The following is a 14,588-nucleotide window of genomic DNA, read 5'->3' as shown; positions in this document are numbered from 1 at the left end:
ACAGTTCAAATTCAACGTTGCCTCAGTTCTGTTCCATCAACCTTCTTGTTTATTTTTCACAGAAACACTGCAATAGGCCAGAAACAGCAATAGTAAGAGGCACTATGTTCTTTCATACAGGAATCAATCAATCACAATAAAATAACAAGCAACAGTAACATTTGCTTTACGTGTTAATGCTAAACAGACTACGACTTTGTAGTAGAAAGCGGTCAAATAGACAAAAATAATACACATACACGTTCAAAACTTAAAAAGCCAACTTTCTGGTAATGTGAGAAAACAAACAAAAAAACTTCAAGTGCTGTTGTGACTCAGATTTCATTATTTTAAAAAAAAGGAGAAAAAGATTTTTGAGTCAAGTATCCATTTGCTTAACATCCCTCTGAAATGTGTCCCTTTATGGGGGGAAATAACCACGACGACAACATTATTAATATCATAACATGTTTGACCTGTTAGAAGTGTTAGTAGAGCAAAGCTGTGAAGAGACATGTTAAGACGGTACTTTGTGCACATTTTCTCCTTGTGGTCCACAATGAAGGCTCACTTTATTTAGGGCCCGTCCACACGGAAACAAGTTTAGGTCAACGCACATACTTTAGTCAGAGATGGCGTTTTAGTGGACCTGAAATGGTATTTTTGTTTCTGTGTAGACGGAGAGCACGCTCCTATAGGAAAACGATGACGTTATATTCCCAGCTCTCTCTTGCACTGTCATTCATTGTCTTGTGTTTTTACCAACTACTGTCAATCAAAAGTAACTAAAGCCAGCCTGAAAAGACACTAAATATCACTAGGATTTAACACACAGGGGGTGGGGGAAAAAAAAGGTGGTGAATTGTAAAATGAAGAGAGGGGAAAACAAACTAATGATCTTTGGGGAATAAAAAAAAAAAAAAAACACAAAAACTTTTCAGAAACTCACTTAGCCAATGGGTTATATGACACAAACACAATTAAACTAGTTATGTGATGTAGCCAAGGAACCAGCCCAGTGTGGATTTTTCCCCAAAGACCTTCTCAGACCTTCCTCTGGTCGAGGATATCATCATCATCATCCTCATGTGGTTAAACGGAAAAAGGCACATCATTTTACACAGGCACACAAAAACATTTAGTCATCCAATAACTGCTTTTAATGCAGTCTGTGATTGGGGACGACTCGTGCATTATCTGTACAGTGATTGACTAAGACTGAGGAATATCCAGTGTCCGAAATCTTATCCTTTGCTCCGTTAAACACCAAGTCTGACCTAAAAAAAACCTGTGTCTATGATGTGTGACGAGGAAAAACAAAAAGCCTATTAGCGCTGCATTGACCTGCATGTTCCCTAAACCACTCATCAGGTTGTGTTTAATTGTCGTTGCTTTAGCACAAAACAGTGTTGTTTATTTACTCAGCACTCAGTCTCTTTAGTGTCAATGCAGTCCTGCCTCTGGAGGCGCCACCGCTCCCTGGCCGGCTGGCTCTGCTCTGTCAGATCCTCGTAGGAGGATTTCGTAGCCGACGAGCAGGCTCCTGCGGTTGTGAAATCGTCCGTTGCCCCCTCCTCTCCCGGGTGAGAGTCGCTGCTGGTGTCCTCCTGGATGGTGGCCATCCGCAGCCCCCCTGCGCTGTCCGGGGTGGGGCCGCAACTCGGCCCTGGGGCCGGGATACTGCTGCAGGCCGCGGGAGGGGCCGCCACTTGGCTTACCTGATGAGGCTGCGGGGGCAGGGAGGAGGGCGCGGTCCGGCCGGCGAAGGAGAAGGGAGGCTGAGGAGGCTTGACGATGCGCACGGACGCCGACTCGAGGTTGCTCAGCATTTCTTGACTCTGGAAAGGTAAAAACAACGGGTGAGTCTGAGGAACGTCAAAGCTGAGGTGGACTTCATTCCCTTTTTACCACGTTCTGTTGAAATGTTCTAATGATCATCCATACTGTCACTTTCATTTAGAAACGGCCTTTGTTACATCTACCCTCGGTAAAAGTGGGAAAAACTTTTCTCACACTGGACAGTTTGTGCCTTCAAACATGGGTATTAACTAATACTAATCATGGCTGCAATCCACTTCAGGGCAACAGGGCCCCCCGATTGTGCCAACTGGTTCATGTACAGGACTAACTAGCACACCAACAATAAGCCATTAAAGATATTGGCAGTTGTGCCTCTTCATTTTCAACCATTACAATCCAAACTGTCTGCTGTGAGAAAAACATCTCGAGGAATCGGTTCCCTCAGTCTCACAAGGTTTCCTTATCAACAGCCAGTACAAAAAGGGTGATTTACAAAAATAAAAATAGACAATCACCTAAAGGACAGTACCCTCGTCTCGCTGTGGCTCCGAATGACAGCAGATGCAAACGTAAAACGATGACAAACACTGAATCCAAATTTCACAAATGACAACCAGGCGCAACCTTGCGGGTCCTCTCTCTGTTTGAATACTCCTGAACTGCAATCTTGCTTTCTTGGGGTAATTTCTGATCAGGCGATGACCCTGCACTGATGTCAGACATCTTGCAGAGATCTCGCAAGTCACTGATTTTGGATTCTCAAATGTCCACAATCGAAAGACAATAGATGGGTTTTGGCTGCTGGAAATGCGCAGCCTGATCAGTGATCACACCAAGGAGTAAGTGACCGCAGGAGTATCCCAAACGTGGGCCACTGACCGTCGTGCATCGTCATGGAATCACTGGCAACGCATCGCAACACCAAGCCATGGCACACACACACACTCACCTATAGGGGGAGCTCTACTACAGACCTCCACCATCTGCTGCAGTCCCAATGAGAATGGAAAGAGCCAAGGTAAAGAGTGATGGAACAGGTCATTTGCAGCCCTGAACTCAGCAGAGACAGCGTGAGGCCATTACACACGGACAACCTGACCATGGCATGACGCCACGTACGTCCCGCTGTACGTTTTCTGACTTGACTGTGTAGAAGAACTTACACATGTGCAGAGTTTGACACTCACTCTGTGTTTTAATATCTATCCCCTATGGACAAAGATAGTTTACATTCATATCAAGACTGAAGAAGTGTGATTTTTTTTGTTATTGAACTTTTCATGGGTTGGAAAGTTTTTAACAAGACATCCTTGTATTATTGAGTTGACATTTGTCAATGAATAATGTATGTAAGACTGTACAGAAAGATGTGACTAGCAAGGACCTGGAAACACGACGAGTCCCGACTGACATTTAGTCACAGTTTTCTGACAGAGCTCTGTCATTTCACAGGGTAAAAAAAAGCATGGTTAAGAGGTAACTGTTGTAGTAAGAAAATAAGAAAATATCCATTTTAGAGTCATTAAGCATTTTAAGTTCCTTGATTTTCTACATTTCACATCATTTCCACATAACAATGGCCAAAAAGCAGAGTTAGTTTTACTGTTAATTCTTATTTTACTGATGGTAAATTTATCAAATGTATTTTTCTAAAGCTGGGGACACACTACTAAGATTTCTTAGCCCGATTTTACCCACAATTCACAGTTTGGTAGATTCTGCACCAGTCAGCACTAGTTAGGGACGACAGGAAGTAGCGGGGACATCAAAACAACGATGGCAGTTTCAGCTTTGACAAATCATGTATCAGGAGAAGTTGTTATATGTGTGATCCTTAGCCATTCAGTCGACTCTAGTGTGTCTCCAGCTTTAGAAAGACTGTGGATGAACTAACACTTTGCATCACTCTTTGTAAACATGTGTAAAACATCATTGTTAAGGATGTTAGTGTTTGTTTTGTTGTGCAAAAGCCAGTGCACAGGATCAAAAGGAGCATAATAGAGGTGAGGGACTTACATTTGGAGGGTAGTAGGACTTTGTATTCTCCTCGTACTGCTGGTCGAGTCGTTTGTCCTATAGCATGACGCGCACATACAAAAGCACGGTCAGCATGTGTTTACTAGGGAACAAGGTGCAAGTGGAAACTGATGTCCATCGGTTTCTTACCACACAGTGAACCAGGATACTCAGTGGAATCCAGAAGACGAGAGAAAACACCACCACTGAGCCCACTATGTTGTCAGCCAGGAATTTTCCTGATTGGAGAGGGAAGGTTGGTGACAGTTGCACAGACCACCTGAATTCAAAACCAGTGTACTGCAACAGGTTTACCAAACGTGTTGATGTCCAGCTTGTCAATAAACTCCCACAACCTCTCGATGGCATCCTGCACCTGCTTCATGCACTTTCCCTGTTTGAACAGGAGAGAAGTCTTTTTCAGTATTCAGTATTTTCAAAGCTGGACAGTGTGCAGATTTACAAAAAGCAACAACATAATAATGGGAATATTAAAGATTTGATGACTCACACTCTCATCACAGAATCCTACGGTGCACGGTTTTCCCTTGCGAAGTAAAAGGAAACTGCCATTGGTCTGGACGAAGGGAGAGCAGATACCGTCCTTCCCCCTGCAGCACACTTTACAGGAGTGCTCGGTTTCTGGAAACAGGAGAAAACATTTTTATACATTTAAATAAAGATAGATAAAGCACTTTAGATGCACATATAAAAACATATCTTCAGTGGTTAGCTGTAGACTGTACATTTAATTACACTAAATTAAGTTCATCCTTTCTTTTTATTCATTTATTTCCCCCCCCGGTCTTGAGATAAATGAACTTATTTTACCATTGCAGGCACAGGACTGAAGGTTCTGCATAGCCTCACAGAAAGGGTTGCACTCTCCTTTGCGACAGCGGCCATTGTCGACACACACGGTGTCGTCTTCCGCGTTCGCAGGAGGTGGACAATCGCTGCTGTTGCCTAAGATGTGAAGGAACAGTGATGTGACGCAGTTCAAGTGGTAAGTGGTGAGGTCTTGTGTTAGACCAGCAGGTGGTGCTCACCTGTGCAGGACGATGTGTCTTTACATGTCGCGCTTATGGGCTCCTGACACCTCACCCTTGCCTGCTCAAACTTGCAATTTCTACAACAAGGGCTGTTTCTGTCGCTGTGGAGAGAAACAGGAACACGTCAGTCTCTCATTAGACACAAATATTTTCTCAGAAAACCCTACATTTGAATATGTGTTTAAACTTGTGTGAGAGCTTTTGGGCCACATACCTGCACTGCGCACTGCGTTTAAACTTGCAGGTGGATGAGCAGCAGAGGTCATCCTTTAGGTGGAGTAGCCCGGGGTCACACTCCTCCCCTTCCTCCACTCTAGAGTTCCCGCATACCTTGCTGTTCCTCTCTTTGAAGCACATTGGAGCCTTGAAACGTAGGGTCTTTCCTACGGAAATCTTGCTGCAGTTGGAGAAACGCTTCAGGCGAGAAGGAGAGGTAGACAGATGTTAGATCCTCACTGGGAGAGATTGATCTCTGTTGAGCCAGTAAGGGGAATGGTGATGAAGGAGCACTAACCATCTCACTAAAATAAAACTCACTTAAATAATTGTACGGATAAAATGTAAAACAATGGGCTGAAAGTGACGTTTTGTTGTTGTTTAGTTAGCCTTAATTTACAGCTACATCAACTGGTTCATTTGGACAAAGTCTTATTTATTTCTCAATGACATGATTTAAGATACAATTTAATCCCTTGCAGATATCTTCCAAGAGATTCCTGGTTGAGGTGCAGAACAAGTCACAACAGATAGTCAACAGAACCTTTGCAGAAGTAAAGTGCATATTTATGAACTGTTCAGGCCAGTAACAGATGAGGTGCAGTATATTTACAGTCATGTTTCACAACAATGACTCACCCTTCACCAACACTCTGCAGACTCATTTAGGGGTGGACTCTACACTTCATATTTAACTTTGCATCTTTAACTCTTGTGTGTCCGCTTCACTGATTGACAGCATAGGCTGTTACAGAGTTATTTGTCTGTTGCAATGAACAGCTTGTTGAAGTTAAAACAGAAAATCACTGTCACATGATTTTGTGATTGGTTGAAATTGTTTTTGGAAAAAAAAAGCCGGTTATGGATTCACGTGAACGCCGCTTACACTGCAGACACGCCCCCTCTATGAGAGACACACCGGCACAAATCTGGTGCAGGTACTGACAGGAGCAGCAGCAGAGTAAAAGCAACATCCTAGTCACCACAGATAATACGAGAAACCAAGTTAATGCAGTATTGAAGCTGGACTGGGGCCACAGATAGGGTGCTTTGCACATGTGATACATTTAGCATCCATAATGAGGTGGACATGTTTAAAATAAAATAACAAAAGAAACTGAAAGCAAAGTTATATTTGTCTTGTTAGCTTTGCCTTTTTGTGTTGTTTTTGATTCGAAAAATGATCTGATCCGTGACTCAAAAACCGTGACACGATCCGAACCGTGAGTTTTGTGATCCGTTGCACCCCTACAAAATATGCTGATTCAGTCTATCGGCTCCACGCGACTCAGTTTAGATGTCGTCATCTGTCACATTACTGCACTGCACAAAGGAAGTGACTTGTTTTATGTCGAGACAGATTTAGGCAACAGCATCACTGCACAAAGGAAGTGACTTGTTTTAGGCAACAGCATCACTGCACAAGCAAAGCACGGCAGCTGCAAACAGGTCTGAGTACGACTGAAAACATAAAGATGCACCAAAACCCAATCGTACAGCAATATGACCCACCCACAAGCACTCCCTCGCTCAGGTCTCGCAAGGTCATGAACTGCAGCTTCACACGCCGTATTTGATCTCAGTACCTTGTTGTTGACATGGTCTCCGCTCACAGCGATAGGGTACATGACAAATTTGCCCCCTTGGTCATCGCTGGGAGCACAGTAGGGGATGTTGTCTGGGTCGTGCTCTGCACCAAAGTTGTGTCCCAGCTCGTGTGTGGTCACCAAATCTGCTTCCTGAGTGGAAAAATGCACCAGATTTAACTCATGGTTAACATTTTGTCTGCAACACCACTAAATAATATTCAAAGTAGGCAATATTCTTCACTAAGGACTTACACATTCTCTTACGTGTAGTACTATCTGCACATATACTTTCATACAGGTTACTGTACACATACATATGTCAATATTTCTTGACAGTTCAAGTCAATGTATTGAAACTCCCATGGAGACTGTAGTGAGAAAATACCACAGGGATGACACCATTTCACATGACACCCACAAGAAAAAGGTGTGGCTGCTCTACTTACAGTCTTAACTTCACCGAGGGACATGTTGCATTACGTGCTGAGTGAAAGTTGCAGCACAAAGCAGTGTCATGTGTTTTGCCAAAGACAATGGTAGTGGCAGGAAGTGGAAACGATTACCTTTGTGAGGATGGTTTTGCCATAGTTCTTGGTGCTGGTCAAGCCTGTGTTAAGGTAACTGGGATTCTTGACAGAGTGGTGTGGGTAGTAGGCTACAGAGGGACACAATCAAATAAAGAGTTCAGTGTTTTAAAAGCTTCATTCAGATTACCAGGCTGAAGTGACTCATGTCCAGTTTTTTCAGTTGATATGACTCAGCATCAGTAAAGTGCATTTTGAATTATATTCTTAAAAGGAACTTGGCTAAAACACAACAAACTTAATCTCACTCAGACATTTTCTGCAATAGTTCCCGATTCTGAATTGGGGGTCAATAAAAGGTACATTTATCTTACTTTACTTATCTGCCGCTTTTTTTAGATGGAGAGGACTCAGAAATATGATATTTTATGTTGTTGTTAATGATGAATGTTAACCAATATTTGTGCACTTGTGTGCCGTTTTAGAGGGAAGTCAAAAGCATTCGAGTTAAATATGTCTCAGACACTGTAAAGTTGATGTTGCACTACACCTTACGTTTAGGGCAGAGGCCGCCCAGGGCCTGAGCTTTGGTGGGGGCCACATAGGCAAGTCCCAGTGTGCCCTCAGCAAAATCCTGGTAGGTGAATAGGTGAGCCAGACACACAGTAGAGGCGTTGCCAGCTATGTCCGAGCTGAATTGCTAAGGAACAGAAGCAGAACCCCTTTTAATCAACATTTGTATCCGACGACAACTACTACTCTATTTATCCACATGGTAAATGCAGTTATGGAAATATTTTTCATTTAAATGAGTCAGTAATTTTTTTTTACACTTGTATGTCTTATTATTTATTTTCATTAATGTACCTCAGCATGTTTGTAATTAATTACTAATGGCAGCTCCAGGCTGCAAAGCACTTTACACGGTTCTCTTCATTTCATGACAATTAAAACCATTGAAACCAAAAGAAACATCTACATTTCTCAATCTCCTCGACTCCTTTCCATACCTCCAGAAGTCTTTTCGCGTCCCACGCTTCTTTATCAGGAATGGGGCTGTTCTCCATGTTATAGTGGGTCCAATTTCTGGCAGTAAAGCCAGGGGGGGGCTGTGTAGGCTCCTTGTTGATGATGATCTGGTAAGCAAAGAGGTCATCTATGAACAATGTCCAGGACTTATTGCGACAGCTTTAGTTCAAAATGGATAACGGGACTTTGCATGGCTCAGTCAGAATCAGATTTTAAAAGTTTGAATTCTAAACCATATAATTTCATCACAGATACTGGAGTTAAAAAGCAGCATGTTACAACTTCTGTGTAGCACAATTAATGCATGGCTTATCACATGGAAGACAGAATGCCTCCATTCATTCTTAAATTACCCCATGAGACACAAACAAAGGCTTTCAGTTCATCCTAAAAAAAATTGCTGCTCTCAAACTCCCCATATACTTCTCAGCTTGACTTTTCAGATCAACTAGATCCAAGTAAAACAAAGCCACTGTGCTGTTGAAAGTGCTACACATTGATCCACAAATACGACTATCAAACTATCAAAATGGAGTACAAAACACACACCTGATTGATCTGGACCCCATAGCCTTTAAACTCATCATCCCATGTTGTGTTTCTATAAATGTCATCAACTCGATCAATCAGCTCAATCTGAAACGAAATAATAAAACAAAAAATATTACCACTTTACCCCAGTCCCATTCAATGTAATAGTGCATTAGGTTTGTAAACAGGATCATAAAGTCAGACCAGGTAGTTGAGAGTGACGCTTTCTTGTCCTCGGCCCATGTGTCTAAAGAAGCGGTAATCTGCAACCAGCAGCAGAGGGCAAGTATTCTTCTTGTGATCGTGGGCATGTCTTTTCTCTCTGTGGTGGTACTCTATAAGAAAGATACAGATCATTTATAGGAAAAAAAGATCACATTCAGAAAAACCAAGGGGGGGAAAAAAAGAATATACAATCATTCAGTTATTTTGTAACATTCTAGGCTAATTTGACATAAAGGTGGATAAATAAGGAAAGCAAAATGTAAAAAAAAATGAGGCCATGCTCTAGTATCCCATTGTTAATTGCCCTCCTTTTCACATTTAGCAACACGTCTTCTTTTATATGCCTGTGAACTGATTAAGCTCTGCCTCTGTTTCTTGGAGCCAGAGTTAAACAGCCATTTATCGTGGAAGTGGATGCCTGGGTGCATAAAAAGAGGTGTAAATGGAGGTGTTTAACTGTTGTTTAGGTTCTTTTTTTCCAGCTAAAGCAGCAGTTTTCAGGGGAAACTCAATGCTCTTCACTTCCATCAAATCTGTTACCACAACTCACATACATAGAGTAATGCACACTAACAATACCGAGTTTTAACCGTGTGGACGTTTTGTTTAGTGTTGCAAGCAATGTGTATCTTGCTCATTTGGTTAAACCAATAAGCCAAAACCTGCAAGACATTCTGTTAAAAATAAATCCAACAACAATTCCTAGCATTTTACAAGCTGTTAGTCAACATCTGCTATATCACCAGAGAAATTCTAGAAGTCTAAGAAATGTCTGTTCTGTATTCCTAAAGCAAATGTATTACAAGGAGTAGTTGATTACAACAAAACTAAACTGACCGTCATTTATTTTAAGCAAAAATGTCAAATTCTATATTTTCTTCTTTACAAATTGTGTGGTTCCATTGCATCTCTTGTGTCTAATATGACACTATAATTGAGGATTTGAACTGATGGTCAAACAAGACACCTGAAAGACATCTGATTTGGCTTAGGGAATTTGTAACTGAGAGATACTGCGAGTCCAAAGCCCCAATTGTAGCATCAATATTAAAACTCCAAAATACGTTGATGATTGCACATACTCATAAACTGTACAACTCCTTTTAAATTCACCCATGAATTCTAGAGATGTCTCAAAACTACATCCTTGGAGTAAACAGTTGAAGAATAAAAGGACATGAAGACATTCAATTGAAGCATTACATGCTTCTGTGGAAATGAATCCTTGTTCAGAAGTGTGGGTGGACAATGTGCATTTCTCTGGCAGTGGGAGACGGATGACAGTTCTAGTGTCATGTCGTTAGCAAACAATTCATTCTTTTAAAAGAATCGTTCAGGTGGACGAACTGAACTGAATCACTTCCTGAACGAACATGAGTCAACCCTGCATGAGTCAGTCACTGAATCAGCATATTCCCGTGTGTCCCCACCCACAAGCGAGTGAAGGAGAAACGGCGACAGCAGAGGCTGCAGTGAATTCAAGTGATTCATTCACTGAATAAACTGTGAATGAAACAGTGAACGCAGCCTACCAGTACACTGAACATGTGCCCTGAGTGATATTCAGCGACTTAAACCATCAGAATCAGCCCCAGCAAATCCGAGAACAATGCCGAACTGTAGATCAGTTAAAACGACTTAAAAATCCTGAAAACAATGCGTTAATCTCCAACAAATCTTATAATTTAGCAGCAGAATTGGACAGCAGCACTCACCAATTTTCTCCTCCACCTCCTGCCCATCCAAATCCCTGCTGGCAGCCTGGGGCATGTCCTCCGCATGGATGTAACCACACATTTTTGGGGAGGTGATGCGACTCAGATTCTTGATATCGTCAGAGCGATAAACCAGCAACCTGCCATCGGTTGGGGAATCAACAAACCTCCATAGGGGCTAAATGAAAGACAGGAGTATTAGTGAGGAGGGTCATGAGATTGGAAGAGATCATGTCCATACAGTGTCTGAAATATTGAGATAATGTGGAAAAATGTGGCTTGTCGAAAGTCTAACAGAATAAAAGATTTTCTTCTCATTCTTCTCTGCCTTGAAATACAGAAACAATGATTTTGATGCCTCTTCTAACCTCTACATTGTACTCTGCCTCGTCGGTCAGAATATGAGCAGAAAACTCATCTCCGTCTATGTGTGCCTGCACACGAGAATTCTCCTCTCCTGCAAACACAAAACAAATAACATTACAATTATTGTAATACTTACTCTGCATTTATTAAATCCCATCTATTAAGTAGAGGTGCAAACACACAGAACTATACCGCATTTTCATCTGTCCAATATTGGTTTGAGCTGATATTCAGTAAATAGCGCATCATTTCTCAGATTGAAAACGTAAAATGTTTTTACCCTTAACCCTATAACATAAAAAAAAAAACTTAACGGTTAATTCCTAAATGTGTAAAGTTTCCACTTACCAACCACATGTCCTGTGAAATAGTTCTGAAGCTGTACGTCAAAGTTCTCCTCCCTCCCGTGTTTGTCAAGAAACACAGCTTGGAAGTTGTTGGTGAAAATGTCTGTGTTGGTGGTCAAGTAAAGCTTAAAATTCCTGCAGTCGAAAAAGGAAAATGAAAACATATATTAAAACATAAAGAATTTTATTGGATTTTTTTTTGGCTCACAATCAACAAAAGCAGTGACATGACACTCCCTACATTTCATCACATATTTACATCTGATCAAGATCTTTTTTAGGTTTTTCCGAGTTGTTCTATTTATACTGACAGAAAGGTGATGCCCACTTAGTATGAGTAAGGGATGGAGGATGAAGCTCCACAGTCACTGTTCTTGAAATAATCACCCCAATGATCAACCAAGGCTAACATTGATCTTCAGCAGCTTGAGTCATTAAGATCAATTTGATATCTACCATTAGTGATAACTTATAATTGTGCCTGGTACACTTAATTCAGGACAGCCCAGGAGGAAAGGAATTGACATGAAGGAAGGGCCCCTGAGCAGCAGGCACAGATGAGTGCTGCCCACTGCTCCTGTGCTTGGCTTGTGGTGTCGGAGCCAGCATTGAGTTAATTTAGTTTAGAGTTAGTTTAAATGGTTAATGCAGGATTACTTTAATGCGTGACTAGTGTAATGTGTGATCAGTTAAAGTACCGTAGTTAACCGGAAAATATTCTTATAAAGTAAAGGAATATGCTATTGTACCTTTGACAGCTACACCCTTTGATACCTTTGACAGCTATGATAGAGGCATCGGAAGATATGTAGTGGTCGTGCGGTACTAGGTTTGGTGTAAAAATGTTTATTAACCGTTTTGTTACTGTTAAATCTATAAAGCATCATTCACAACCTGGAACATCAAGGGATATGTGTTGTTGATCGGAGAGAAGATTGAATATATGTGGATGGAAATGTAACCTGGATGCAGAACAAGTGGAAATAAAAGTGCAAACCCTTTACATGAGTCCTCCTTGGCTTGTTGATTGGGGAATTGAAACAATACATACAGTCAAGCCCATAGAAACCTGCCTACAGCTAACGACTTTGGGTGGCTTTGGAAATAAGTTTACGATTGCCACTACAGATGGGTTAACTTCACCATCCCTATTGGTGTGTGCAAAAATAACGAATTCTACTTTTAGTACCTGTGCAGGGCTCTGAAGCTCACCAGGCGCTCCAGGTGGGACTGGGTGTGGACGTCCCTTTTTCTGACAGAGTGAAGCTGGAGGCCCGACAGTGGCAGAACCTCATAGTCTGACAGGACCGAGCTAAGATCATCTGGGAGACACACGAGTAGAAACAGCAGGCGTTAACAAAAAAAGTGTCACCCCGACCTGGAGCTCCCCACATAATGTATGGATTTAATTACCAGCTAGCAAATACGTGACAACTAAACATTTACTAGTAATACATTCGACAACACACTACTGAAATAGACAGAAGTCTAAACAAATAATATCAATATGTATACTTTGTTGTTTTGTTTCCTTAATCGGCACATTATTTCCGTTGAAGCTGATGTTAGCTCAGTGTGCTAAGTTACTTACCGAACTCCGGGTTTCCATCGTGACTATCGTCTCTGGTAACTCTTGGGTTAATGGCACAGTTGACCCAGTAGGGCGCCAGAAAAGTAATTAATATTATGGCCCTCATTTTTAGAATGCCCAGACAACTACTATAGCGCCGTCATTGTCCCAGCTTATTTAGGTTTGACAAGACCGCTAACGTTAGCTTAGCTACCCGGAAGTGCGCCGATTGTAAAACATCCGGTTTCAGGCAGTACAACGACCGTCAATCCGACACGGTTTAATTCATAGACATAGATAAACAAATGTAGCTTTTGTAACACGGAACCAGAATCTCTTACACATGTATTATTTATTTACAATTGTGGCCTCATCTGACAAACCATATATTGTGTAATACCCCACAAAAAGTTTGAAATTAGTTGCAAATATATATATATATATATATATATATATATATATATATATATATATACATATATATGTACAAAGAATTTATATTTTTTGTAAATCTGTTAATCTTGTATGGCAAATTTCATATATATAAATAAATAAATATAGGGTGACACAGATCCATTGTCTTTCTTAATTCAGGGAGTGGGAGAAAAATCTGTGTAAATATCATAATTATAATTATTATTATTATAATCATAATTATTCTCTTTATGAAGGATTAATGCATTGGTTTTTTTTATCTATTCTTTATACATATATATGTATATTCAAATAAACACAAACACAACTCCATAATTTGCCCGTTCTTCTCTATTCCTTTGTGTGTGGTTTATTTTCAGTCCTCATTCTCTTGAATAAATATACATTTCAGGAGAGCTGAATGAAGAAATAAACATAAATAACAGTACCTAATTTATTGTAAGTAGATGATAAAAGTAGCCAGAGCCCCAAATTTAAAACAAACCAATCACTACTATCAAATAAATCAGGCTCCATCTTACATTTTTTATGTATGTATATATGTATATATATATATATATACATATATATATACACACATATATGTATGTATATATATACATACACATACATATATATATATATATATACAAAAAAAATCATTTTAAACTAGTAGTAATAATTAAGAAGCAACTTGTCCATGTTAGATTATATTGGATTGACATTTATTCCAAAGCCTAAATAATATGTAACAAAAATAACTGTAGCAGTTAAACAGCAGAGTAACAATGGAATAAATTCTCCATAAGGGAACTTGATCTGGTTTTGTGGTCTAAATTCCATGATCTTGACCTATGGGTAAACTACTGGTAATTTATAATTCATTGTATGAAACAAGGCTTTAGTATAATTACTAATTATAAATATTATAAGTGTTTTCCTCCAGTGTAAATATAATTTACCTGCCATTTCCAAACAAGTCATTGTATTTGCAAAAGCCATGTTCTGTGAAAGTACGCCGTACATTTATTATATGGTCATTTCCATCCACATACAGGACAGATTAGCAGTATCATATGGACCAACTGAGGAAATTCCTAAATTAATAAAACCCTCATCTTTGTCTATAGCACGTTTGACAACAGATACAAGACATTTAAAAATATTGACACACATCCATTATGCAAGTATAAAGAAACCAAAGACAATCTTAGA

The 14,588-nt window shown here is 40.3% G+C and overlaps 1 protein-coding gene across 2 annotated transcripts; it reads right to left on the bottom strand.

The window, feature by feature from the left end:
• Positions 1-131: 131 nt before the first annotated feature.
• On the bottom strand, positions 132-13,202 carry adam17a (ADAM metallopeptidase domain 17a). 2 transcript variants are annotated; one of them, XM_058615247.1, is made up of 20 exons: positions 12,981-13,202; positions 12,579-12,711; positions 11,391-11,524; positions 11,045-11,133; positions 10,677-10,854; positions 8,941-9,071; positions 8,755-8,841; positions 8,187-8,312; positions 7,732-7,876; positions 7,216-7,307; positions 6,650-6,802; positions 5,062-5,261; positions 4,845-4,948; positions 4,627-4,761; positions 4,307-4,437; positions 4,111-4,189; positions 3,946-4,034; positions 3,796-3,852; positions 2,729-2,765; positions 132-1,817 (listed from the first exon to the last, which is right to left on the bottom strand). In XM_058615247.1, the coding sequence occupies exons 1-20, from the start codon at positions 13,084-13,086 to the stop codon at positions 1,423-1,425; spliced, it is 2,601 nt and encodes an 866-aa protein (XP_058471230.1). In that variant the 5' UTR covers positions 13,087-13,202; the 3' UTR covers positions 132-1,422. The 2 variants fall into 2 exon arrangements, with proteins under 2 accessions (XP_058471230.1, XP_058471231.1); XM_058615248.1 differs by lacking the exon at positions 2,729-2,765.
• Between the last annotated feature and the right edge of the window lie 1,386 nt (positions 13,203-14,588).

This window comes from Solea solea, chromosome 18 (assembly GCF_958295425.1).
Source record: "Solea solea chromosome 18, fSolSol10.1, whole genome shotgun sequence".
Classification (NCBI taxonomy): Eukaryota; Metazoa; Chordata; class Actinopteri; order Pleuronectiformes; family Soleidae; genus Solea; species Solea solea.
This window is presented reverse-complemented; position numbering and strand designations above follow the sequence as displayed.